Consider the following 27,998-nt stretch of genomic DNA (forward strand, 5'->3'; position numbering starts at 1 on the left):
TTGCTGAGCTTCTCCTGTCACTCTTGGCAGTTTTACATTATAGTAAAAATCCCTTAAATTGCTGTCTGGGTCTTTGGTGCTGCCCCTGCCCCCTGGTAAATCCCATGAACTCTCTATTTTCATCTCCCTTTCCTCAATTTTGACATGATATTCAAAAAAGTGGAATTTATTGAGGCTGGGTTTATATTAAGAATATAAATTTTTTACAAAATTTATAAAACAACACCAAGTCTACAATACAAAATGAGATCAGACAAAAATAAACAGCAGCCATGGGCTGGAAGTTGCTTCCTCCCTATTTTTGGGCTACGCTGCACTCAGGGAGACCAAGTTCCTTCAGTCCTTTCACAGCCAGGATTTTGGGGTTGGTGGCCACACTTTTGGTGGTGTTTTGGGTTTTATAAATCCCAATTAATCTGTCTGCAATCTCAAACATGTTGTTCCTCAGGGAGATGATGATGAACTGGGCGTTTCTGGTTTGCTCCTGAAACAGAAGTGATTTGTGTTAGTGCCCAGCATTCCCAAAATTGCCTCTCTCTGTCCTGGTGTGGCACACAAAGCCAGGTTTAAAACTGCAGCTGCAGGAAGGGAACTTCCAAGTGTTTCCCTAATCTGAAGGAGCTGCTCCTAATCTTTGGCACCTGTTTCTAAAACTGCAATTAATAACAACTCTGAATATTCAATGTTTAATTACCTGAACTGGAGCCCTGTAAGGGCTTTGCTTTGATTAAATATGGTGAGGGCAGAAGTTTTAAAGACATGAAAAGAATTAATTGCCACTAATTAAGACAGAGATCAAAGACACTGATAGGAATGACATGGAAGTATAAAATGGGAAAATGGTGAAGCCATCAGGAGCAGCTAAAGCTGTGTATTCTGACAACAGCTGATGGTTTTGGGGAAGTCTCTGTGTGCTCCAGAGGGAAACTGCAGACCTTAAATCTGCCTTTGTGTGGCCACTTTGTCCCTTCTGGGGGAGGAGGGCCCATCTCAGGAAGATGAGGCCATGGGGAACTCACATAGATGTAAAATGCTACGATGGAGACGTTCTTGAAGTCGAGGGCGGCGTCGATCTCGTCCATGAAATACAGAGGGGTGGGTTTGTAGTGGTGAAGGGCAAACACCAGGGCCAGGGAGCTCAGGGTCTTCTCTCCTCCTGACAGGTTGAAGATTTTCTTCCAGCTTTTCTTGGGAGGCCGCACACTGGAACAGAGCAAGAGTTGTGTCTGTGAGGAATTCTGATCTTTGCCTGAGCTCAGCCTGGGTAGCAGGGGCTGTTCCTGCAGGGTCCCAGCTCAGCTCCCAGTGAGTGCATTTATCCTGGGAGCATTTCTGACTGAACACTGCCAGCGTTCCCCAGGCAGGATGAACTGACCTGGGAATTAAGTGCTGGGAAATGAGTTCAAAGCTTTCCAACTGCTTTAGTTCCTCTTTCTCCAGGAGAAAGAAATGAAACTGAGAGCTAAAAAGTTGTGGTTTCTGTCACTGCCCACAGTGAGCCTGTCTTGGTTCACTGATGACCAGTGAAAATTTACTTTAAAAACAGGTTGAGAAAAGGACTATGATGATTAAAAATTAATAGAATATAAAGTATTTTGAAAACCTGAACATGATTCCCTCTGAGAAGGGATCCAGACTGTCCACAAGCTCCAGCTCAGCATCCCCTCCCAGCGTGAGCATCTGGTAGTTCTCCTTCAGCTTGTTGGTGATGACATTAAATCCTGCCATGAATTCATTCAGCCTCTGTTTCCTGAGCTCTTCAAAGGCCTCTCTGAATTTGTCCCTCTCGCTGGTGATGTTGTCCAGTTCTTCCACGTGCTTCAGGTACAGCTCCTCCTGCAGGGGCAAACAACCAAACCCAAGGGCATTTAGAGCAGCTGTCTCCTCTGTTTTGAGTTTAAACCACTTTTCCTACCATTTGAACATTCCCTTTCCTCAGCTGGGCTAACAGCCCTAAAACAAACCCCCCAAATTGTCCTTCTTTTCCCTTCTCTGCTGCTGAGGGAAAACAAAAAAACAAACCTGTGTCAAAATAAAAAATATTTCATCTGTTAAATGGTTTAGTTACTGATGTGAGGAGGGAAAAATCCCAGTATTGTGTGTCTGTCTTGGCTATGAAGACTTGACTCAAATAAACATTCCCAGGAGAAACATGGAATTTTTTAGGTTGGAAAAAACTTCAAGATCACCCAGGAACTTGTCACCTGATAAAGGCAGTGTGGAAGCTCCTAGAAACAACTTTTACCTTGGCTAAGGACAAACTGCTAACAAGAACAGGCAAATTCCAGGCTTCCAAAAGGAAGGAGGAGGACATGGGGCTGTTTTCCTGGAATGCCCAGGACTGGGCTGTTCCCCCCAGGGCTGGGATGTCCCCCCAGGGCTGGGATGTCCCTCCAGGGCTGGGTTGTTCCCCCCAGGGCTGGGTTGTTCCCCCCAGGGCTGGGATGTTCCCCCCAGGGCTGGGCTGTCCCCCCAGGGCTGGGCTGTCCCCCCAGGGCTGTACCTTGTTCCTGTACTCGGCGATGGCGCCCAGGTTGGGGCGGAGCTGCTGTCGCTGTGCCTCCAGCAGAGCGATTTTCTTGCTGAGTGCGTCGGGCTCCTGCAGCGCCTCCAGCTCCTCCTCGCTCAGCACCTGCAGCTCCTCGGGGGCCTGGCCCTCGATGGGGTGCAGGGATAACTTGGAGATCTGCAATGTAAAACCCAGGGGATGGAAACCTTGAACAAACACCTGGGGCTGTTTTAAAATGAGTTTTTTCTGGATTGGTACAGGGAAGCTTCTCCAAACAAGGTTCTTCCCACAAGTCCCTTTAAAATAGGATGTGAAAAAGAGAATAAATATCCCTTTAGCCTATGATCCTGTTCCTGCATATCCAGAAATAAGCTGTGATCTGAAGAGGAATTTGCTCCCAAATCCTGTTTTCTAAGGGGATGTTGATCGAGTTCATGCTGGGATCCACAGAGAAGCTGTGGCTGCCCCTGGGTCCCTGGAAGTGCCCAAGGCAAGGACAGGGCTTGGAGCAACTTGGGATAGTGGAAGGTGTCCCTGATGAGCTTTAAGGTCCCTCCCAACCTAAATCATTCCACAGATCCCTGATTTAAGTTTTAGGAAGCTTTTGTACCTCTTTTTGCCAGAATTTAACCTTTCCCTGGTGGGTGGAAATGTGGCTGTCGATTTGTTCAATTTTCAGCTTGATGCTCAGAGCTTCACTCTGAAGGGCATGCTCAGCATCCCGAATCGTTTTCATCTCCTCCAGTAAATTCTTCTGCTCCTCCTGCACTGCTGGCAAAGCTTCCTGAATAGAAAAATGGCAAATGTCCCCAAAAAGGGCATTAATCAATTACCTACAAAAATGTTGCCCCTTTTTTGGGTGAAAAGTCTGTTTTCGCTTAATTTACTCACAGCTATTGATGGAAACAAATAAATATTCTTGGATTTATAACTGATCCCTGAATTCTGGAATGACTGAGAAAATGCAAGTTTGTATTTTCATTCCAGATCTGAATCAAATGGGTCCTACACTCATTTTTAGCTAATTAGAGAAAGACATCAAATCTTAAGATTTATTTGAAAGTATTTCAGCCATCCTGGTTTTCCCTCTCTCACAGAAATCTAGATGGGAAACTAAAATCCCACATAACTGCAAAAATTTTATGTTTAAGCAACTTTTAAACCCAGCAATTTCTCTGGGGAGACTGAGTGTTAAGTTTTTTCCTAAACTGGGTCAGGATAAATTTCCAGGTGAGAATAAAATATAAAAATACACCACTGCCACAGCCTGGTTGCTCTGAAGAATGGGATGTCAGTGGGATACAGGGAGGATTTAACTCCTCTCCCTCATTTCCCTGGAGCCCAGAGTGGTCCCAGGACTCACCTCAGCGTTCTTGCACTCGTTCATCACCTCGGTGGCTTTGTCCTCCAGCGTTGTCAGCTCTGCTGCCAAGTTCTTCATTTCCTTCTCATTGTCTTCCAGCTCCTTCTCTGTGCGCTGCAGAGCCTCCTCGGATTTCTTCAGGTTCCTGCCCAGGGACAGGGATCTTTGTGCACCTCACAGGAAATAATCCAGGAGCACAATCCCACTGACAACAAGGGGGATGTGCTGCTTTAGGCACCAACTCTCACACTCCAGAGGGATCCAAGGAACACAAAGTTGTCTTCCTCAGCAGCCAGGCTTCACTAAATGACTCCATCTCTTCTTTCAGAGTTTGGAATCTCTATGGAATGGTGAGCTCCCATAAAAACTAGATCCCATTTTATTTCCTGATATTAGGTCTCCTATTAAAACCAGTCCCCTCAGATCTGAACTGCTCCTGCACATCCATTCAAGTGCTGTTTTGGACTTTATCCTGAGTATTGCAGTTTAGGCAATATTAGAGAAACAATTCAGGCAAATACTGGAGAAACACTGATGAAATGTGACTTTTAAATTCTTAAAAACAACAAAATTTTACTTCCCTTTCCCTCCCTGAGCCCCACCTTAGCACAGGCACTGAGTGAGTGCAGCTCCAGCCTGAGGCTCCCTGTGCTCTACCTGTCTGCAGTCCTGGCTGCCACCTGGGCCTTGGTGATGGCTGAGGAACATTCATCAATTTCCTTGTCAATTTTATCGATTTTGTCCTGCTGAGCCTTCAGTTTCTTGTTGTTGGTGTCCATGATGAGCTGGTGCAGTCGTTTCACCTCCTCCTCCATCTTCCCGGCCTTCTGAGCCACGCGCTCGTAATCTGTCCATGGGAAAGGGGAGTTCAGGGCACGGTGCCAGCCCTGGGGCTGCTCATGGACACCAGGATTGGAGGGATAAAGTGATGAAAACGACACCAGATGGAAGTTCTGCTCTGTTCCTCTACTGAAAACTGCACATCTTCTCTATGCTGTGACAAATGATGAGTTTAACTGTGTCAAATATCAAAATCTACCCACTGCTTTCTGCCCCTGCTCTACCAAAGCTCTCCACTCAGCAGGGACTGGTTAATATACACAGAGTATTTAAATACATGAGGTGGTGCATTAGAAGTTTCTCCAAGTTCATTATTTGCATTTAATTAATGGGCAGATGCTCAAAAATTCGATTTTAAGAACTGGCCAGCAGCATTTCCCAGGATTTGGTGTAACTGTGTAGGCTCCTGTTCCTGCTGAGCATCACTGCACAAAAGGGATGTGTTCCCACAAAGAATACAGGGATTTATTTTATAGACTACTGGCAGAGCCTGGCAAAAAACCTTCACTTGACTTTTATATCATTACCTCCTCATTAACAATTCTTACCCCTAATTAAACTAAGTTTCCCTATGAATGTGTGATACAACTACAAAAATCCAAGCAAAGACACAAACTACTGAAATCCATCTTTAGCTTGACTGAAATGTGAACTTGAGCAATTACAAAGAAAAGGGGTTTTACTCTGTGATCTCCAGCAAGACCTTAGAAAAACAAGGTCCTAAACCAAGACAGGGAACTGAAGCACAAACCCAAACCCATTCCTTCCTCTATTGCTAGAGGAGATTACTACAACTTTTATCTCTAATCTCCTCTCCACAAAATGTACCTTTTTTATAACCCTCAAGGACTTTTTCCAACTCCTTCTGTTTGGTTTTGTCTGGGGCAGCAGCAGCGACGTTGGCTTCGAGTTCCTTGGTTTGATTTTTGAGATCGATTTCTTGTTCAGAAAAACCCTGCAGAGAAGACAAAACTGGGCTGGAATCTTGTCCCTGTTAAACTGCTTGGCCCCAGGCAGGCCTGTGTGAGGCTGAGGCTGGGAAATGCTCAGGAATTCTCACCTGAATACTCGCTGTGTACTTCTCTGAGGTGTTCCTCATTTCCCGAATGTCCTGCTGCAGTTTCCTTATGGCTTCCTCAAGCTGGGATTTCTCCTCCTCACGCTGCACGGCTCTTTTGGAATCCTTCTGCAGCTGGGATTCCATTTTGCTGATCTACACAGAATGAGAGGTTATTTACTGGTGTCACCTGACAGAACCAAGCCAGGGCTCATTCCTCCGCTCAGCAGCTCTTAAAACACAGGAGAAAGTGGAGTAAAAACTTCAGCCTGGGGAGTCTGAGTGCTGGGAACATCAGCTCTGCCAGCGAGAAACAAGAGGAGGAGCAGCTCCAGATTAAAACCTAAATGGAATTCAGAAGGAAAAGCAAACTGTATCCTGCTCTGCCAAAATGGTGTCCAAGCCATCAAAGGGAGCACTGTGAGAATGGGCTGGGCTGAGAACAAACCCTGAATCCCAGAATTCCTGAGGCTGGAAAAGCCCTCCAGGACCACGGAGTCCAGCCTGTGCCTGGTCACCACCTTGTCCCCAGCCCAGAGCACCGAGTGCCCCCTCCAGGGACAGGCACTCCAAACCTCCCTGGGCAGCCCCTGCCAATCACAACCCTCTTATCCCTGAAGCACTTCAAAGCATTATAACCTCTGCTAACACTGGGAATTTTGGCTTTGTAACCCTTTGGAATTCTCTTCCATCCCAGATTGCTCCTGATCAAGCTGCTTTGAAAGGCACGTGTGTGTCAGAACTGCCTGACGGAAGAAATTCTGCTGGAATTCCATTTCTGTGATGTACTCACCTCTTCTTCTGAGACATCCATCACAACTGAAGAGCCCATTCTGCCCTTCATGACTTTTCCTCCCCCACCAGTCATGGTTCCTACAGAAAAAGGGATGAAAAGAGGTCAGAGAACTCCCTGGACTTCAATATTGCCTGCTATGTGCTTCCAGTGGAGCTCCAGTACCTGACACCTCGATGATTTGTCCCTGCAGGGTTACCACCCTCCACCTTTTCTCCTTTTGGAATGCTATCCTGGTGGCTTCCTCCAGGTTTTTGGCCACCAGAGTGTTCCTGAGAGCGAAGTAGAACGCCAGGCGAACCTTTGGGTCCTCCACCTTCACCAGGTCAAAGAGCCGCGGGGCGTTCTCAGGAGTTGGGATTTTCTTTATTTCCTTTTCCCACACAGCCATCTACACCCACAAAGGAAATCAAAGAATCAATCTTTGGGATAAATACTGAGGTCATTCCGTTGTTCTATGGCTTGCTAAGGCTTTAAAACAAGTGTAATTAGACTGCAATTAACAGTGAAATGATTTGTTTTCCCAAGGGTGGGACTCACCTTGTCCAGGGCTATAAAGGTGGCAACTCCAATCCCTCCAGCCTTCAGGAAGTTCACACAGGCCTGGGCGGTGTCAATGGTGTCCACAACAATGTGATCCAAGGCTCCACACGATGAGGAAATGGCCACGTCGTACTTGTCATCGATGGCTCCCAGGTCTCCCTGAGCATTGAGGGGCAAACACTGATTAGCTGGCACCTGAGCTGCTCTTTGAGTTCTGCCCCAGTAAATCCATGAATGCACTTTTAAAAATCGGAATAAACTGATTTTTCTGAAGCAGAGGTAATTCTCTTTAGACGAAAAACCGCAGAATACAAAACCAGCATTTTTAAAATCACACTGCTGTGCAACAGGAATGAAAAACTCAGCTCTGAATTTTCAGGACTTTAAACCAAAGTTGCTTGTAAAGAACTGAAAAACGTTTGATTTTACAGCAAGTCCACAGGATTTACAGCTCTGCTCTCCAAATTCCTAATGCCAGGGAAGTGATGCATCCCACACTTCATCACAGGAACACCTTTCAGTTCCTCGAAAGCTCATCACTAAAGCTCTTAACAGCCTTCTAGATCTTACCAGCCTTCCATAGAGCCCAGGAATATTCCCACATTTCTTCTGCTGGAGCAGAGCCTCGAGCACTTTTCCTCGGCTGCGACTTTGTGCTAAAGAGCTTTTGGCTTCTTCTACTTTTCGGCGCAGGTTTCGCAGGACATCCTTGGCCCCGGATTCTTCCCTTCCCAGCTTCTCCAGAGCATCCTCTTTCTGGGGGTTCAAAGACATTAGCTCAGCCTCCCAAAATCTACTGGATTTGGGGAGTCTTCTGTTTGTTCTTTGGGGAATGATTGAGGAGCAAGAAATTAAACTCAAATTATGGTTTTTGGGTTGGGAGGGACATTAAAGCTCCCCCAGTGCGACCTCAGCCATGGCAGGGACACCTCCCACTGTCCCAGGTTGCTCCAAACCCCATCCAGCCTGGCCTTGGGCACTGCCAGGGATTCAGGGACAGCCCCAGCTGCTCTGGGCACCCTGTGCCAGGGCCTCAGCACCCTGAAGAAGGCTCAGGAATGCAGCCACATCTCAGTGTGAAATTAAATCTATTCCCTTGCAGGGATATGTAGGATTTAACTGAAGTCAACATTGGCTTAACAAAGTAAGTTTGAAATCCAGTATTTTCTCGAGTTGTTTTGGAGGAGGTGGGTCACGGTTTATTTTCACCATGATTACTGCCAAAGAGAGGAGCGGGCCTTTGCTTTGTGTTCAATTCTAAATGAAATGGCAAAGTCAAGTCTCACCTCCTTGAGCTGCTGCTCAGCCTGGGGCAGTTTCCCAGTGATGTCTCTGATGGCAGCTTTCCTTTCCTTCAGGGTGTTGGAGGTGCTCTGCAGGGCCTCCTGAGCCTGGCTGAGGCGAGCCACAGCCGCGTTGTACCTGCTCAGGTACAGCTCCAGCTCCGACTGCGCGAGCTCCATGCTGGAGCGGGCCTCGGTCACCTCCTTGCTGAACTCCATCAGCTCCTTCTCTTTGCCCTGCAGGAACACCCAGGACAGTTCAGCCCCTCAGCTGGGCAAAGGCAAGGGGAAATGGGGTGTGCTTTTCCAGCCCTGGCAGCAGGAAATGCTCCTGTTCTCTGGGAGAAGCGGCATTTCTTCGTTAATTAACATTAATGGCTTAACAAGGCTTTTCCTAATTAAAAAGAACTTCAGGGAGTTCTCCCAGAGCATTTCCATACAAGCTTTGTATGGTTTTCTCAAAGGTGGGAGGAGCACTACACACTGAGCTAAATTACAGCTCAAATCCATGAACAGAAAACAACCCTGCAAATTTACAGGATAAATTTCCAGCCTCCAGGTACTGAACAACACCACCACCAATAACCAAATGTTAAAGGAGTTGTCCATTAATTCACAGATGGTGTAGGAAAAGCTGGGAACAGATCATTCCAGAATATCTTTATTTATTTAAGTGATACCATTGGCTTAAATGTTTTGGTGGCAGAAAGTCAGAGTGTATAATTTATATTAAATCTATGAATGAGCTACTTGATGATGCTTGAGCACTCAAAAAGCAGCCAAGAGTTTAGGTGTAATTATTAATTAAAGATTAATTTCCCACTGAGCTCCTCTGAACTAAGGAACAGTGGAATTTTCAATAAATAGATTATGAAGCACCTGGTGCTGGTTTCCTTTAGAAGAGTGAAGTTTCAGCAGGTGGGTAATTCCTGCTTGTCCAAACCTCTTTTTCCTTCTGAATTCCCTTGGTCTCCTCCTGCAGGCTGGCCAGGACCTGCCTGAGCTTGGCCTCCTCCTTGTCCTTGTCCTTTGCCAGCAGCTCCCTCTTGGCCGTGGCGTCCTCAATGGCTTTGGTGCTCGTGGCAGGGACGTTCTTCAGCTCCTCCACCTGCACAGGAAAGCACTTTGAGCCTCCTCTCCCACTGGGACAGCAATTCCTGAATCCCTCCTCGATCCAAAGGCATCCCAACAGCTCTCACTGACCAAGTGGATGGCACAGATCCACGAATTAACTCCATTCATGGAGTGATCACTGCAGTCAGGGATTAGCAAACAAAACCTTGGGCTGATTTAATGACCTCAAAGAGCTCATTAAAACAATTCCAACCCCAGTTTTCCACCTTCTCTGTGCCCTTCCCATTTTCTCCCACAATTAACAGAACTTTTCCAAGTTCTGTCCACTTGGATTTTCCAAGCCAATCCAGCTGATCCATCCCCTTACCTTTTCCTTGTCCTTTTGAAGTTGTTTCTCCAGTTTTTTAGCCTTGCTCTTGGCATGTTTGAGATTCTCCCTCACTTTCACATCCTGCAAATCCAACTGAGTGAATTTTTCTTTATTTTCCTCTATGTACTTTGTAATTTTATTGAATTTCCTGAAGGAAGAAATGAGAAAAAGTAATGATTTCATACAGTATAAAAATAAGGCTTATAAAGTTTGGTTTAACAAGTCAACATTTAGAATTTAAATTAGTATTACTCAGGTTTTGTAATTAACAACATCCAATATTCACTATATTCCCAGTATTTTCTCTGGAAAAATTATGTTCCATCAGAAAAAGATCAACTACCCAAGCAATATTAAAGGTATTTTCAGAAATTTTCATTTTTTTCTTGACAGAATTGATAATTCCCATCCCTCCCCAGTAATTCCCTGAGGATGAGCAAGTCAATATTGCAGACAGATTGGGGATCAGCACCCAGGCAAAGCAATTTTAACAAAAACAATTTATGCAAAAATGATTCATGAGGAAACCAGGGGAAGATTCCCAAATCCATGTCCCCAAGCATTAGAGCTGTAAATCTAAAAATCATTTACTAATTCTTTTTTTGTACAGTCAATTTAAAGAAATATTTAAAATCCATTAAAAAGATCAGACATTTTCTTACTGTAATTGTGAATCTTACCCAGAATCAAATCAAACCAATGTGAATTTTCTTTAATTTATTTTTGTGCATTTAATTTCTTTTTTGTGCATTTATTTAAACGTTTCTTTGTGAATTTAGATGTACCAGAAGTGACTCTGCTCATCAGATAATTTCATTTTTTGCTGGGAAACATGTAAAACACAGTACTACACATCCCTAAAGTACTCACTTCTCAAGTTCTTTCAAAGTTTTATTCTTGGTTTTTGTTTCCTCTGCAAGTTTACTGCTTTTCTCATTAATACTTTTAGTTTCTTCATTAATTTTCTCCTTCTGCATTTCCAGGTCATTTATTCGTTTCTTTAGGTCATGGCTAGGAAAATAAAACAGCAAATCCTCACTTTTCTCCATCTTCACAATGAATCTCTAGTTCCAATTCTCAGTGTAACAACAGGATTATGTAAAGTATCAAAAAATAACAATAATTTGGAGTTAGAAACAGAAAATATTTGTAATTAGAGATACTGAAGCAAAGTTTAACAGCAGCCCCACCATGTGAAAGCCAACCCAAAGCCTGAGAATTACTTACATGTAATACTGACACATCTGATTCTTTTCCTTAAATATTTGGTTTTCCAAGCAAAGGAACTCAATGGCTTTGTTCTTGTCCTCTTCCAAGGCATCTTTTTCTTTCTCCACCATTTTAACTCGATTTAACTGGGGAAAACAGAAGGGCAGAGCTAAGGCAGGGCCAGCACTACAGGAGGAAACCATGAGGAGAAAATTCCAAACCCTTTGTAGGATGTGAATCCTCTGGAAAAATGATATCAGGAATTACCTCTGCAAGGCAATTTTATGGTGATTTCCTTTATCTCAACCTTCTGAAAGGCCATTTTTAATTTAACTCCTACAGCTACAGGTGTTGTTTACCTTTAAAACGAGTCTGCCACAGGATTTACCATAGAGACATCAAGGAAATAGAACTTTGATTTTATTTAGAGTTTTTTTAGTCCTTTTAGCCCTCAATGCCCCAATAAAACGTTCCAAAAGCAGCTTGTGCAGCAGTGACTTTGTGTATTTTGAGCTCTGCACAGGGCTGTGTGTAGAAATGCTGGGATTTGGTTGGGATTCCCCAGGAGCTGCAGCCTCACCTTCTCCCCACGGCGCTCGTTGAGCAGCTCCACTCTGCGGCACAGGGTGTGGATGGGCTCCTTGAGCCGCGCCGATCCGATCAAATCCTCCAGATATTCCAGCATTCCCTCGTCGTGCTCCGTCTGCCCCTTGGGCTTCATCATGGCAATCTGCTCCACCTCACCCTTGGGAAACAAAAGCTGGCTGGGTCTTTTCTAATTTAGTTTGGGTTTTGTTTTTTTTTCTGGGATGGGGAAAATATTCTGAAAAAAAATCTATGGAGTGAGTATGAGACATTGTAAAGAAAGAATAAAATAAGGCAGCAATCAAAATGATTCCAAAATCATTCAGGTTGGAAAAGATCTCCAAGATCAAGTCCAACCTTCACATTTATTTGGGAAAATATAGATCAGAATGAAATTTCCTCTCCAGGTTTGACCATTCCTTCATTCTCTAAAGATTCAAAATGTGTTTCCCCAACCTAAAAAAAGAAGAGAACAAAGCAGGCCCTTGGAAAGAAGAAAGTTTAATCAGAATTGAAGTCCCTGAAGGGTCTCTTTAAAACAGAAAATTCATCAAATCCTGGCTGATGGATGAACTAGAATTGTAATTCATTTAACTGAGGCTTCCTTGGTGGAGAAAGAAAAGGATTCTTTAGGTATGAGGGTTCCTTTGTGTAATTTCCCTTTATGTACTGCATTAATTTTAAGTGAATTTGGTGGTATTAAAAATAGTTTGAATTTTTAAAAGTAAGATTTAGAAAGGATTAAACAGAGCCAGTGACAAGGACAGTTTGTGTTACTGCTGCAGGTCTGACAAGACAAAAAACCCCAACCCAACCCTTAAGTTTTATTTCTTGCACATCTCAAAAAGCAAATCAGTTTGTGAGTAACTGCTGCTGGATTGGATAAAACCCCAATTATTTGCTCCCTTGCCACAAAAGTGTAGCTCTCTCTCCCCAAAACTGCCTGTCAGCTCTTGGGGGAGGAAACTCTGCAGCCTCCTCAGATATTCTGGGATTGTCACAAGTCTTTCTCCTTCTTGCATTAAAGCATTTCCTCTGTTTACACCCAAGAGAAAACAATCACAGGAAAGATTTAACTCAATGCTGATCAGGACTGAGAGGTTTTACACTGGCTTTACACCCCTTGTGTTCAGTGCTGTAAATCACAAATCCACCTTGGATTTAACAGGGAAAAATGGCAATTTTGGACAAGCAGGGGATTAATCTAATTTCCATTATTTGGCTAAATATAATTAACCACCTCTAAGAGAGATGATGATGCAGTTGTGGGGTTTCTCTGTAGCTCACTAAGGAGTTCTTGAATTATTTTCTCATTGAGTGTAAAAATAAATATATTCATAAATTATTCATTAAATAAGTGTTTTTATTTATTATTTATACTATTTATTAAGTTACTGTATAAATCTGTTTAGTCCAGCCCAGATTTAAGAAATAAAAAAATTTGCAGAAAAAATAATTAAAAGAAATTTTAAGTTTCCTTTAATTGATAAAGGAGAGTGAAAAGGTTGTACCTGCTCTTCTTGATTATGATTAACAGAGCAAACAGATTTTACAACTGCTAAAACTCGATTTAAGTGTTTTTTAGTTAATTCCCAGTGTTCATTACTCGATCCATTACTTGAATTATGAATTTACAAGCCCCAAACCTCCTTGTTCTTTCTGAATTTTGAAATGCCCCGGCGTTGTGAAAGTGAAACCAAGGCGGGGCAGGCAGACATTTGTTGAGCAATGAGGGGAAGCAGCTCAGCAGCTCCTCAGAGCTGGGACACCCAGCTTTGCCAAGGTTCCCACCAAAACCCCTGGAATTCTGGAATTCCTTCCCTCAGTTGTCTTCCTGTGGCTCAGGGATTCAGGACAGGGAAAAATGTGTAAAATAAAAAGGAAATGCAGGCTCTGTTCAGACAATCAAAATGGATGTCAACACCCAGCCATGGTTGATGCCAACAAGGAACCAGATGTCCACACGAGGGAAGAAATTCCTGGAAAAAACCAGCCTTGGATGGATCCTGGAGAAGCTCCAGGGTGACTGAACTGTGACCTTCCAGTGCCTGGAGGAGCTACAGGAAAGATGGAGACTGTTTACAGAGGCTGGAGGGCCAGGAGCCAGGGAATGGATCCCACTGCCAGGGCAGGGATAAATGGGATTTTGGGCAGGAATTGTGCCCTGGCAGGGTGGGCAGGGCCTGGCACAGGTTCCCAGAGAGGCTGTGGCTGCCCCTGGATCCCTGGAAATGCCCAAGGCCAGGCTGGAATGGGGTTTGGAGCAGCCTGGGATAGCGAAGGGGTCCCTGCCCATGGCTGGATGGGATTTAAGGTCCCTTCTGAACCAAACCATCCTGCAATTCCACATTTCCACATCCATCAAGCCCTTTAAGAAGGTTCTACACTCAGTGCAAGAGCTCTAAATGGAACTACAAACCAAATTCCAGCTTCTGCAGCATGTGGAGCCTTCCACATCCACATGGATCCACTGGGATGCAGATACAGCACGAGCTGGAAGTGGCCAGCTCCAGCTCTGTACCATGCACACCCATCCCAGCACCCATCCCACAGAATTCCTCAGGGAACAAACATTGTGAATCCTACACCACCACCTCATCTGGGGAAACATTTCCAAGCACTCAGCCCTGGGGGAAATCAGGACAAACCTGGTTGGAGACCAAGCTGTAAAATAAGGGAAGAGCCCTTCTCAGCTGGAAGTGGCTCCTCTGGCAAAAAGCATGAGGAATAAACTTCTGCACTCTGGAATCTGTGTTTCTTTGCGCAGCTGAATAATTCACAGCTGTGATGTTTAAGATACTTCCTCAATTTAAGAATTTAGTTTTCTATTATACCTAAGTAAAAAGTTTAAAAGAAGTTTCAGGACTGGCAAGACCAGCAGCACATTCCAGCACTGGTTTAAAACTCTGAATTTGCCCATGACCACTGTTTTCTCTAAAAGCAGGAAAACAGCTGATCCTGTCAGCACAGCTCTAACCTGAACTGTCCAGTTTTATCCAATGTTTTCTGGCACATATGGATTGGAATTTTAAACAAGGTTATTTAACTGTCTGATAAAGGGAAGGTTTGACCTGCTCCTGAGGCTTTACCTGCAACTGTGGTTTGGAATCAAGATCCTAACAGAGGTAACTCTCATTTGTTGTGCTGTGTTCCAGAACCTTCCTGTTCCCCACAGCTAAGGTGTCAAAGTGCTGATCCCAGCAGGGACAGGATCCAGCCCCACTGGTGTAACTGGGACTGTGGGGCACTGGGATAGCACTGAATGGGAACGAGGCAGTTTTGGGATCCAGCCACCACATTCCATCCCAAAATTCTGCTGTGGAACAAACAGGGATGGCAAAAAGCTTCCACCATCTTGAAAAACTACTGACAGCAACCTAAGAACTCTTCATGAAGAACAAACAACACCTTTTGTGCTGGAAGGGGCCTTTAAGGGACACTTTTCACTATCCCAGGGTGTCCTGGACACTTCCAGGGGCAGCCACAGCTTCTCTGGGAATTCCATCCCAGCTCCTCCCCACCCTCACAGCCAGGAATTCCTTCCCACTGTCCCATCAGGCAGGATGAGCTGTTTCTGGAGAACCTAGGAAGATTTTGTTTTTAGTGATTATTGCTTCCTCTGTTCATCCCTGAATATTTGGGATGGCAGCACCTCAAACCCCCCGAGTTTTGTCTGAACTGTCACTGCAGCATTCCCAGAGCTCTTGGTCAATGTCCCACAGAATAATTCCAGCACCAAAGAGGCAAAAACAGTTTGTCAGGATTTTGGATTCTCAATTTCTGCTGGCTTAAGCTCAGCTTTAAAAAGCTGAGAACCTTGGGATAGCTTAGTATTCAGCAGCTGGGAATGCACTGTGCTCTGGGCAGGAGCTCAGGGAAGTTTGGGTGGTTTTGGAGGGGAATTTGGTCATTTAGATTTTGGGGGTTTGTTTTTGGAGGAGCTCTCCACCACTATTCAGAGGTGGAGAAATATGAGACCTGAGTGAAAATCACTGTTGTGCTCAGGAGAAATACCTTTAGAGAAGATATTTCCTGGAAAACACAACACTATGGATCAGGAAAACATTCCCTGTTTGGGAACAGGTCAAAATATGAGAGTTTGTTTCAAAATCCCATTAAACCACCAGAAAATTTAATGTATGACAACTCTGACTATGATACTCAGTATTTTAAGAATATTTAGTATTTTTAAGACTTTTTTTTAAAATTCAGGATATTTTAGTAGTCTCACTGTAGCAGCAGCATATTTTTAATAACAGAAAACTTTTTAAGGCTTTTTAAACCCCCATAAAAGGAAGTTTTCTTATTGAGACCAAAATCTTTCAGTCTCAGCAAACTTTAGTTATCCAACCATAACACCTGTTCCAGCACAATTCCAATTATCCTGTAACTTAATATTTAACAATAACACCTTAATATTGTAATAATAATAATATTATTAATATTGTAATATCAATATGTACCATTTGCTTTCTAGATCAGGTGATTACAGAAATTAGTTTGCAATTTTATGATATTTTACATAAATGAAATGGAATGAATATCTGAATGCAGTGATTAGGACAATTTAATTTATCAAGCATCACAAGATTAAGGGGTATTTGTGAAGAACTAGCACTACAAATGCATGGGTAATTGGAATTTAATGTAAGCAGTGCTTGCAGTTGTAACCTTAATTCAATCTCTGTGGAAGATTAGAGCAGTCAGAGCTAAAATCTGTTATTTGCTGGTACAAATGGAAAAAAACTATCTTAATTCAAATTACACCCCAATTTCAATTATTTTCTTAACTTTTTGCAATGGAATTTGGGACAGAAGCAACCCAGGACAGGACAAACTTCTCTTAATAAAAGTTAAGTTATATTTTACTCTGTTTTCCAGAGCACAACAATGTTTCAGTTCTCTCAAACACTGAAACAAATGGAAATGAAGAGATTTTGCAAGAGCTTCTCCAGGAGCTGAAACCTCCTCAGCATCACAAGGAGCAAAGCCAGAGTGACACAGGGACACTGGATTTGCTCCAAGGAAAATCCCATTAAAACACCTGAAATGTTTATTATAAAGCTGTTTTTCTAGAGATTGAAAAGAGAAAATCCAAGCCTAATTCCTGCTTTTCCTTTGGTTCTTTACTCTTATGAGTAGAATCAGCACTACTACAAAGTTACTGCTCCTGAGTTCAGCTTTTGGCTCATTCAGCTCCAATTCCACCTGACACAACCTGGAACTGCAGCAAAAGCCAAGGGGGAGGACAAATTTAGAGGAAAAGTAGCCTGGGTGTTGTAGAATTTTGTTTTCTCACTACATTTTTATTTCCTGGCTGCTTTGTGCCATCAATTTCTTGATAACAAGGCACCAAAAGTGCATTTTTCTCTTCAAAAAGCCTTTAGGCAGCAAAATGACACAAGTGTCTCCCCTTCCCTGTCTGCAACTTCCACTGATTTCATCCTCTCCCCATAATTTCAATTTTCTATTTGTCTTTCATGTGCTCACACTTGGCTTTGGGGTTATTTTCACCCCCTTTACCACAGTGGTAGTTCTCATTTTTAATCAGGAGTACCGTAAAGAATGGGAAAAAAAATTCTAAATTTCTGCATCTTCAATTTATTTATTTATCTTATCCCATCTCACAAAGCTTTGCCCATGAATTCCAGTTCTGCATCCATGGATTTTGGAATATGCATGGAGAGAGAAAATATTCCCATCTCATTATTCTCCTGCTGTAACACAGCTCTGGGAAGATCACAACAGATTGTTGTAATTTAATAAATTGTTGTAATACAGGATTTTTTTTCCCTGTAATTCCATGTTATTGTTGCTATTAATTAATGTTTGCAGTCCTATCTCATTTTTACCCTTCAGTTTTACCATGTGGTGAATACACAAGAGGGGAAAAAGCATAAAAAAATTCTTCCTTTTCAGGAAAACTCAGCGGGAAATAAAGTCAAATTAAAAAATAAATGTATGTATAAAAATCTACAATGTCACCACTGGCTAGAGATGAGGAAAATCTCAACATTCAGCTGTTTGCACAAAACTACAATTCTGCATTCTGGAAATAACTTTGGAAGTTTTAAGGATATTCCTGTGTTTAACATAAGAGCATAAAGTGAGTGCAGATCCAGAGTCACTTTGGAATTTAAGTCAGGAATTGGCAAACCCAGCCTGCAATGGTTGATTTTTAATTGGTGTGTTCTAAGAAATTATTCAATTGTCACTCATTTGCTCCTCCCATTTTCCACATTTTTCTGCAGAACTTCCTAAAGGAACAACCCTCTCTTCACCCCCAATGCTGGCAGCCCAGAGTTTTTTATAATTCCATTTCTAATCCCATTTAAAATCCCATTTATAGCCTCAGCTCCAATGTCCCATCAGGAGCACAGACCTCAACAACTGGGAATTTCTGGTTTATCTCAAAGGAGAAGAAAATCTCTCCCTCATTTCCTCCCCACTCCCCTGGAAGTGACTCCCACCTTGTTTCCACACAGGAGCAGGTGAAAAGCCTGACAGAATTTCCTTCCTGGCAACCTCATCCTGCCACAGGATAAAACTGAGCTCCAATCAGTTAGAAAACACACCAGATAAAATCCCTGCAGTTGCTCAGACCTAAGATTACAGGAGAATATTTTAATTAAGTCTAGCAAATACATTCAAGTGAAATACCACTCTAATTAGGACAAATTTGATTTAAAACACTTGTAATTTGTTTGTAAGATTCTGAAATAAAGTCAAATCAATTTATAAGTTTTACTGCCATGAATGTAGAGTGAATTCTGCAACATTTATGGGCAAAGGGGTTGCATGGGGGTCACTTGGGCATCTCCACTTGGCTTTTCCACCCTTTTTGGTGACTCTCCCTCTCACCTTGCCCACAAGATGGGCCACAAATCCCAAATATTCCCCTCCTGCACTTCCAAACCTGATGTTCCTCCAGTGCTCCCATTTCTTTCAGCATTACTTAGAGGAAAGCAGGCAGGAGAGGAAGAGGCTGAGATGTTTTAATTTCTTTCTGACTTTCACTGCAGAGAACAGCACAAATACTTACTCTGAGTTTGTCAGCCTGGGCAGAGCAGGGCTCCAAGGCTTTCAGTGAAAGCTCAATTATTTTATTTGTTGTTCTTTACACCTCTCCAAGTTCCTGGAAGGTGTAGAAGACAGAAAAGCAGCAGCAAGGTGCCAGATTTTCCCCCAAACTCTCTTTTTTAAGTGACAAAGATGCACTTTTTTCCTGCTACAGTTTCAGGCTGTGGCAAGCTCATTCAAAATGCAACATATTTGTGATAATTGTAAATAATAATTCTTGCAATAATGCAAAATGATTGTCTATTCCTAAGTACTGAAAGCACAAGGCAATCTATTAAAAACATGCACTGTGGAGTGTTGGAGTTAAGGATCCCAGAAGTGACAAACTCCTCCTGTTCTGTGCTGGCAACATCCCTTTGGAACCAGAAGAATTTTGAGACTAGATTTATTTCAATTTGCAACTTCAGGCACAGAATTTGTAATTTTTCTACAACTACTCAATTACTCTCACATTTTCTGTTTTCCCACAGGTGTTTTTTTGTGATGTTATTCACAGAAGTCAGCAGCATTTTGATTTGAATATTTTCAGTTTGGCATCAGCAGAAATATCTAGATCAGAACTCAGCTTTCAAATTTCACCCTCAAAAGCACCAAAATCAGCAGAAAACCACTGCAAAATAGGGGGTGAAAAGGAGAAAATGAAGCAAAATAACTGAAGCAGTCTTCTAAAAAGCAAATATTTTCCATTGAGTAATGGCAATTATGTGAGCAAGATAAAATCAAAGCTCTAAAGGTGTTGTTACTACATGTAGGACATGTTCTCCTACAACATTTTCTTTAGTACTGACAGCAAATGTTCTGTCACACACCCAAACCAGCATTTGATAATCCTTAATTAATATTTTTCCCCAAAATCTAGAGTACAAATGAAATATTTTAACTACACCCTATTGATATAGTAAAAAATCAGAGATTTATAACTTATTTTAAATGAGAAATACTTGGTTAAACTTAGTTTAATTAAACTTTCAGTTTTGCTGTTAAAAAGAAAAATGAGTAAAAGCCAAATAAACCTGTTACTTATCCCTTCAATTTAAAATAATTTGGAAAACATTAGTGGGGGGAAATGCAATCCTAGTGATAACAATCCACAGCCTTAGATGGTTTTATTTCCTTCTAACTATAAATTTTAGGATTTGGGGGTTGAAGTTCTGCTGTCATTCTGTGGAAAATATTGCTACATTTCCCAAGTGGAAATACTGAATTTTGGACAGTTAGATCAGTGGATTTCACTTCAAAAAGGCAAAGAGAAAGGCCCTGCCCTCAGTCAGAAAGACTAAAAAAAAAAAAGCAGAAAATTTCAGTGCAGTTACTGAGACAAAGCCTGGTGGATGAAATATTAAAATTATGGTGGGAAAACTCTGGTTTATGGTTAATATTTACTCTGCTTCCTCGTGTTTCCCTTTGGAGGGTGGGAAGCCTGAAATTCCAGCTTTTAGGGAAAAAGGGATGCTGCCCTCATTGAAACAATTTGTAAGAGAAGAAAAAAAAAATCCCATTTGAGGGAAAAACAATATAAAATAAATTTAGATATCAATATGCTTTTCCAAATGTTCCCCTCCCCTGCTCCCAGTGTTCCCTGACTCTGAGCTTTGGGTTTCTCTGCCCCAGCATTCCCTTCATCTTTCACTTTACACTTCTCCCTTCTGGAAATTTTGGCAAAGTGAGATTTCAGAACAACTGTATTTAAAAAAAAAAACATTTAAAAAAAAAGGATGTATTTACTCCAAGTTGTTTTCTTGGAGGTGCTTCTCGCTCCATCTTGAAGCAGAAAATACAGGAATAAAGTGTTCGAGGAAATAATTAATTGGCATGGAGACTTGCAAACAGAGATATCCTCTTTTTGTGGGTGTAGCTGTAAAAAAGGACTGTACAGAAAGCCTGGAGGAAGTGAAGCAAGCACAGCCACCCAGCTACAAGTTTTTTAAATATTTTGGTTTTTTAGAGGGGAACTGGAAGCTCCTTTGACAGAAACAGGCCTAAAATAAACTTTATTAAAACATTTCAGACCTTAGGGAAGCTCCCACTGATCACTGATTTCTAGGCCAGAGTAGATTTGGGACTTATTAGTAATTACAGATAATGGCAGAAATAGATATTTAATAGAATTAATATTTAAATGCTTGTAGCTTAATTTACATTTTAATTGGCTGGCACCTAGCAAAATTCTCATTATTTAAAAGCTGGAAAAAAAAATTAATGTTGTTCCCTTCAGCCTGACTTTAAAACAGCAAACAGATGCAAGCAAACCTCAGAATCTGAAGGTCAAACATGAATATAAATGATGTGATATTGACAAATTGTGATTATTTTTTACAGTATGGGGTGTAAAGTGTAATTGGTTATAAATGTGCTATTTCTGGAGCTACACAAGTGTAAACAACAAACACAATTCAGGGGATTTTTCTTGCATTTCTTTTATGCACAGTTCATTTTTCCACACTCATTTCTCAGTAAAACCATGATTCTCTGAGAGCTGCAGACAACACTAGATTATACAACTTAAAAAAAATAAATTCAAATTTTAATTAATATTGATGGAGTTCAGCTAAAAGCACCCCCAGTTGCTGAGCCTCTGCCACGCTGAAGCAGCACAATAATATTGGGGTTGAAGGTTTCTTTTACACGCCAATATTTACGTGCTGCTAGGGCGGAACGAGCACAATCCTGCAGTCAGGAACACAATTCCCTCCTGGAAAAGGGGACAGCAGAATCCCCAACTGCTTCTGGACCTTCAATTCCTACAGCAGCAAATAATGATTTGCACCTTGAGCAGAACATGCAAACCATGATGTGCTGCTACAGCACCTCAAGGCCTCCAGGGCAATATTTCAAACCTGCATTTTTTTTTTTTTTTTAGAGATTTAACTGGAAATACAACTTTCAAATCAGATTTATTCTCGCACCAACCTGTAAAATTAAGAACCTGTTATGATCCAGATCAATCCCATGGCTTCGGAGGAGCATCCCAACATCTCTGAATGTCTTTTTCTTGCCATCAATGTAGTAGGTGGAAGAATTGTCTCTATAGGCAGTTCTAGACACACAGAATTTGCTGTCAGGAATGACTTCGTAATCATCTCCTTCCTGCTTTAAGGAAACACAGAGCCAGAGAAACAATTACTGTAGCTGTGGATCTACCTCCTATTTCACAATTAAGCAGCTAAGTTTCATCATGGGATGCTTTTTTCATGGACTCTGAGTTGTAGAAGTGGGAGCTGTCTTAAAATTGCATCTCTTAAAAAAAAAAAAAAAAAAAAAAAGAGGAAAAACAACAACAAAAAAATCCTTTGAGAAGTGGACAAAAAAAAACCCAGAGTTGTCTTCATCTGATGTCTTTCCCACCTCTAATATCAATAGTGCTTTGAAAATGCTGCATGAATTGCCTTTGCAGTGCCCCAGGTTGCAGTGGCTGTGCTGTCCCAGCCTGGAGTGACACTGGGAAGCCCTGGGGACTTTTTTTACTTTACTTATTTACTGCTCCTCCAGAGCTGCTCTCAGCTCACAGCTCCAAAGAGAAACTGCACAAGATAAAAAAAAGCCAAACATTAAAGATGTGACAAATGTGACATCAGCAGCTTCAAAAGAGAGCTTCCATTTACCTCCAGAGCAGCAGCCAAAATAAAGCTGGTGCCAGGCTTCAAGAAGTTAAAACTCACCCAGATTAACCCCCAAGAGCTCTCAAATGGCTCTCTGGTGTTAATTCAAACTCAGCTTCTGGATGTTAACACAAAGTAAAACAAAGTTGAAAAAAAAAAATTAAATAGATGAATTTTTTAATCTGGTTATTATAAATACAGAAAGAAAAAATAATAAATGTCTTTTCAAACAGTTCCTAAAAAATGCTGTAAGTGCTGCCACTTTATGAACCAGCAGTTTTGAAATTTCAATGTACACTTCCCACTTTTTTGGTTGACCCGAAATTTAAAAGTTTGGATGTGGGCACTAAAAAGAAATTTAAATTAGGAGAAATAATTTTTTTGTACCACAATTGCAATAAATCAACAAAAAGTGCTAAAGCTTTTATCAATACACAAAGCAGCAAGCAAAAGAAATATTTTTGTAATTTGCTAACTCCTATTTCATTCAAACAAAATATCAGCTTCAAAAAATTTTAGTGGTAAATTGTGAGGTCCAGAATTTTTGCTGAAAAATCTGTTATAAAATTGCAGGCACATTTACAGCACATAAAGTGTAAATAAGTTTCAGATTCATTATATATTTTTCTAACTTTAGATAAATTAAAATGATTTCTAATTGGCTTGAAAAGTTTTGCTTAAATAGGTTTTATTTCTTAATACATATGTTTGTGTTATACATTTAAGAATATCTACTGTGTCCAAACATAGGCTTATAAATTTTTATTCTTTTAATTGCAGAAATAAATTTCTTTACTTGAGGTAAACGAGATTACAAATTAAAACGAGTTCTTCTTAAAATGATGATTAAAATTTTCTAAACTGTTTTCAAACAGAAATCTACCACATATTAGTCCTGCAGCAAATAAAAGAATCCTTACTAAGATTTTAAAAGCTGCACTACTCAACAGAGGATTTTTAAAGTTAATTAACACTGATGGTTTATATCCCAAAGGTAAACTAATCATGCTATGAAATTTTCCCCAGCTCCAACAAAAATAAGCAAATATTAAAAGTTTTTCAGCTCCTTAAAGGAAAAAACCTGGAATCATACATACCTTGTCAGTGATTTTTTGGAAGTGAACTTCCACAGAACAGCTCTGGATGTCCTTGTGCTCGTCAGAATTATGGATCAGCACTGAGAGTTTTTTGGACCGGATTTTTTGGGCTCGATAGCCAAACACAAAAAGCAGGGAATCAATTATATTGGATTTGCCACTGCCATTTGGCCCGATAATACATGAAAAACGCTGCACAGAGAAGGGGAAAAAAGTGATCTTCAAAGGGAAATAACTCCTGCCCAGCGTCCATCACCCATTTAAAGCACAATTATTCCTCGTGAGTGCAAGTGTCTGAGAGCTCAGCTTTTGGTGCCAAAGGTAAAAGTGAATAAAAGCCCCACACCTCAGCTCAGCTTTCCCAGCAGCACTGGTTAACCCAAAGCCCTGCACTTCGCAGGCTTCACAAGCAAAGTTTCATGCTCAGCCACGTAAGTCTCTTGTGGGCACTAAAAAATATTCTCTTTCTTCAAACACAGCCCTAAAAGTTCTCCAGCAAACGAAATCAAGAGAAAAGAAAGCTTTACTAAGCTGTGCTGACAAATTAAAATTGCACAGCATTGGAAAGCTGCACTTAACTGTTTTCTCTACTTAATTTAGAATATTGCTAGGAAAATATTTCTAAACCTGAAATATTTTCTCAGTTCTTTTGAGGTCAGCTTAGATGAAAATGCAGGAAGGAGTAATACCACCCAGTGAAGCCTTACCTTCAGTTCAAAACTATTTAAGGAAAAAGAAAGATACCTTGTGAAAAGGTCCCAGAGTTTGCTCTCCTGCATAGGATTTGAAGTTCTGGTTTACAATGTGAGTGATCATGAGCCGAGGAGCACCAGGTTCACTGGTCATTGCTGGAGGTGGGGGAGGAGGGATGCTACCCAAAATCTCTTCTAAACTTCGATTATCCACCACCTCATCCGAGGTTGCTAAAACCCATCCAAATCAACAGAAAGATAACAAAAAATCAACAAAACAATAAAAACAACTGTAAGCTCTCAATGATTTGACAGCTTTTAAAATGTTGAACCAAAAAAGCAAACATCACTTCTGTCTGAACCAAACTACATTTTGACCTGTAATTATTAATATGAGCTGAGTGGAATTAAAATTCTTCTTTCCACAAACAAAATGTTTTTTAAGAGCTACTTAAGATGTCCCATCGCCGGGTTTATTCTTTCATTATGTAATTCTTATCCCAACACACTTTAACAGGCCCCCTGCAATTCCAACAGCTCCAACGATCACAATAAATCTGCAAATCTGAAGCAGGCAAAGCCTTTCTAATGAATAAGTGCAAAGCCACATTTCAGAGTCCCTGTGCAAGATTTGGGGATCTCTGCACGAGGCTCTGAAAGCTGCAATGACAGCACGGCTGCTCTGCAAAGACAGGAAGTTTGTTACGAAAACAAACTGGCCCCCTGGATATCAGCAGAGCAGCTTTTCCCCAGGCACCAGCAACTCCCTTCTTCCAACAGGCAGCAGTTTTTGTCACCAATTTCAATGTATTCATCTATTTGTCAAATACCTGCCTTTAACAACTGCACATCTGGCTCCCTAAAAAATCACACAGCTGCTGGTTTTGCAGATTTTTTTTCTGCGAAAGCTCAGCTTAAGGAACTCAAGAAAATACACTGCTTCATGAAAAAGAAAGTCAAATCATTTTAAGAGTTAAGTAAATAAACTTGACATTTATTCCATTCCAAGAAATCCCATACCATTGGCTGCCTATAAATTTGGAAAATCCTGCTGTTGTACCACAATCTGAAGTACAATGCCCCAGATCAGAGCTCCAAAATAGGCTTTATTAGGAGAAAGTCTACAAATTGCTTTTGCACTTGTACTGGGCCAAACCCTTTAACTCTTTGCGAGCTCTTTTGACCATTTGAAAAGCAGTTTTAATTAGGCAGGCGTTTCACGTTGCTTTGGAAAAGGGAAAAGAGCAAATCTGGAAGAGCTGGGAAATTCAAGTTGCTGCTAAGGAGGCTCTATCAGCACCACAACAGCCAGCCCAGACCTACCTTGGGAAGGGTCTTTGTCAGGCCTCCTGGTGCCTTCGTTCTCCACTTCCATGTCCATGGAGGACTCCTCCAAGGGCTCCCCGCCCTTCCCATGGGCTGCAGTGGAGGTTTTGGTCCTCTTGCCTGGCACAGTCCCTGTTGGCTGCTCCCCTTCCATTCCAAGCAATCAAACTGAAGGGCTCTATCTCCTTTGCTAACACAAACAAGAAAACCCCGTGATCTCAGCACCGAGCTACAGCCCCGCAAGGAATTCACCTACACCTCTGCCCAGATGCTAGACTCATTTAGAAACTAAAGACTGAAGGTATTGAGAAGACAAAAATCCAATTTGGAAACAAAATATCGAGGTTAGCTTCATAATGATATATTTTAACATACATCACCCCTAAAATGAGGGGCTGAGCCTAATCTGTATTAACAGCATGGATCTACCAGCTGCCAGCTCGTGGGGACACGTTCAGGGCACCGACTTTGCTCCCTGAAAGCCTCAAAGTCGTGCTGGGGGCAAAAGAGTTAAAGACACATTGAACAACAAGCCCAGGAGCCACATGTCTCTACTCTCCTGGAAGAACTAATTATATTTCAGAGCTGACACTCGTTTTACTTTCAGTAATCATAAGTATTTCTATGGTGCTAAATATTTCTATGGATATAGAGAAATTGATAAACAGAGAAACAAAAGCCCTGCGTGATCATAGCAAAGACTTGACTCTTAAATAATTTAAATCAACACACTCTGCTCATAAAATACAACAAAACCCCTCCTGCCAGCATTCAACATTTCAGAGAAAGCAGAAAACGAAATACCTTCATCTAGCTGGGATGTTAAAGTGATCTGAGCAAGGACGAGCATTACAAAAGCCATCAGCTGGCACTTGAGCACAGCTCCCCAAACGGGTGAAGAGAAAGCACCCGATGAGAAGAAAAGGCGAGTGAGGAGCGAAACTCTCCCCGAAGAGTTGAAATCGCAGCAAGTGGCGAAGTGAGTTCGCAGAAAAACAGACATGAGAAAGTTTACTTCTCATAAGATAAAAAACTGACGTGGTTAGAAAGTCATCTTACAATTGGTGCCAATCATTTGACGTTTTCAGACCTACCCCCAACCCACACTCTCATGAGAGTCCTTCATTTGGGACAATGGGGGAGGGGGGAAATGAGAGACAGAACTCATTTTCAGGCTATTTGAGTCTATGCCCCCGTTCAGAACCGTTCCGCAATGGCTGTCGCAGACAATTACAGCTTCTCAAAGCACATTTATTATTTTTATTTTTTTTTCCCCCCCAAACTGCTCCACTCCAACAGAATTGTGCAATACAGACCTATTTACCTTCCCACCCCTTCCCCCCCACTTCGGATACTTCATCAGAATGAACAAGCCGAACTACTTGACCTCAGCTTTTAAATCGCGATAAATCAGCTGCCACATAGTCTCTAACAAATTTAACAAATTCGTGCCCAGCCCCTCCCCCGAGCCAGCTCGAAGGTGTTTGGTAAAAGCATCTCTCCTGCCAAGCGCAGTTTTCCTTACGGGGATGGCGAAAAAGGAGCCGGAGCCGGACAGAAAAGCTTCCTTATTAACAGCCGATTAAATCTGATCGCGACAAGCCCTGTCAGTGACAAATCTAGGGATTTTTTTAAAGCCTAAAGAGCCAGACTGCACCCTTGTCACGCTCTTTCCAAGTCACAGAATCCCAGAATATTCCGAGTTGGAAAGGACCCACGGGGATCATCGAGTCCAGCGCTTTTAAGCGAATGACCAATCGTTAAGGGCTTTCTTGGGATTTTTCTCTCATCCTTCAAGCATCAACGCAGCAGGCAGAGCCGGGGCAAGAAGGGTCCCTGCTCTAAGCAGATTAAAATCGGATCTCTCCGCTACCCAAACACGTCTTTGAACTTCCCCGTTCTCCGAGCCGCGGTCCCCGGAGCTCCCTAAGGGCACAGCGGGAGCCCTTGGGGTGCACAGCCCCTCTGGGACCCGCTTCTCTAAGCCCGACAGCAGCCGGGACGGACCCGCCGTGCCCGCAGCCCTCGGGAGGACCCTCAGCGGGGCAGCCCGGCCCGGGGAGAGGCGCTGCCGCCGCCTTTGCTCCCTCCGGCCGAGGAGGGAAAGGGGGAAATAAGGCGCGGGGCAGAACCCGCCGTTCCCTCAGCACCTCCTGCCATCCCCTCAGCACCCCCCGCAGCACTTCCCCTTCAACACCCCTCGTCTCCTCCTTAGCACCTTCCCCTCAAAAGTCCTTATCTCCACCTCAGCATCCCTTGTCTCCCCTCGACTCTCTCAGCATCTCTCTTCTCTCCACCAGCGCCATCCCCTCAGCACCCCCTGCCCGGTGCAGCCCCCTGAGGGCACCTCCTCCGCTGCCAAGCCCCCCCACCCCAGCGCCCTGAGGGGAACCACCATCGCTTCCTCCCGCCGAGCTCGTACCTGCTCGTCCCGGCGGCTCCGTGCCCCGGCGAGGCGGCAGAGGCGCGGGCGGCCCCGGCTGCTGTAGAAGCTCGGCCGCTTCCACACTCGAAAATGGCGCCGAAATAGCGAACTCGAACCGAAATTCGTTAGAAAAGCGCGGGGCAGGCTGGGACG

General features: G+C 42.5%; 1 protein-coding gene across 4 annotated transcripts; it reads right to left on the reverse strand.

The window, feature by feature from the left end:
- Window positions 1-150: 150 nt before the first annotated feature.
- LOC107208681 (structural maintenance of chromosomes protein 4-like) lies at window positions 151-27,964 on the reverse strand. 4 transcript variants are annotated; one of them, XM_015637328.3, is made up of 24 exons: window positions 27,843-27,964; window positions 25,418-25,605; window positions 24,147-24,325; window positions 23,403-23,594; window positions 21,617-21,793; window positions 11,622-11,786; window positions 11,060-11,187; window positions 10,703-10,843; window positions 9,830-9,980; window positions 9,332-9,496; window positions 8,392-8,625; window positions 7,676-7,861; window positions 7,103-7,264; window positions 6,728-6,953; window positions 6,563-6,642; window positions 5,773-5,925; window positions 5,541-5,667; window positions 4,530-4,719; window positions 3,873-4,017; window positions 3,120-3,293; window positions 2,504-2,686; window positions 1,604-1,836; window positions 1,020-1,203; window positions 151-484 (listed from the first exon to the last, which is right to left on the reverse strand). In XM_015637328.3, the coding sequence occupies exons 2-24, from the start codon at window positions 25,572-25,574 to the stop codon at window positions 296-298; spliced, it is 3,921 nt and encodes a 1,306-aa protein (XP_015492814.1). In that variant the 5' UTR covers window positions 25,575-25,605; window positions 27,843-27,964; the 3' UTR covers window positions 151-295. The 4 variants fall into 4 exon arrangements, with proteins under 4 accessions (XP_015492814.1, XP_015492812.1, XP_015492813.1 ...); XM_015637326.3 differs by having other exon boundaries at window positions 25,418-25,610; XM_015637327.3 differs by lacking the exon at window positions 27,843-27,964 and adding an exon at window positions 26,225-26,594 and having other exon boundaries at window positions 25,418-25,610.
- Window positions 27,965-27,998: the final 34 nt, after the last annotated feature.

The sequence above is a fragment of the Parus major genome, chromosome 9 (genome assembly GCF_001522545.3).
Source record: "Parus major isolate Abel chromosome 9, Parus_major1.1, whole genome shotgun sequence".
Taxonomy (NCBI): domain Eukaryota; kingdom Metazoa; phylum Chordata; class Aves; order Passeriformes; family Paridae; genus Parus; species Parus major.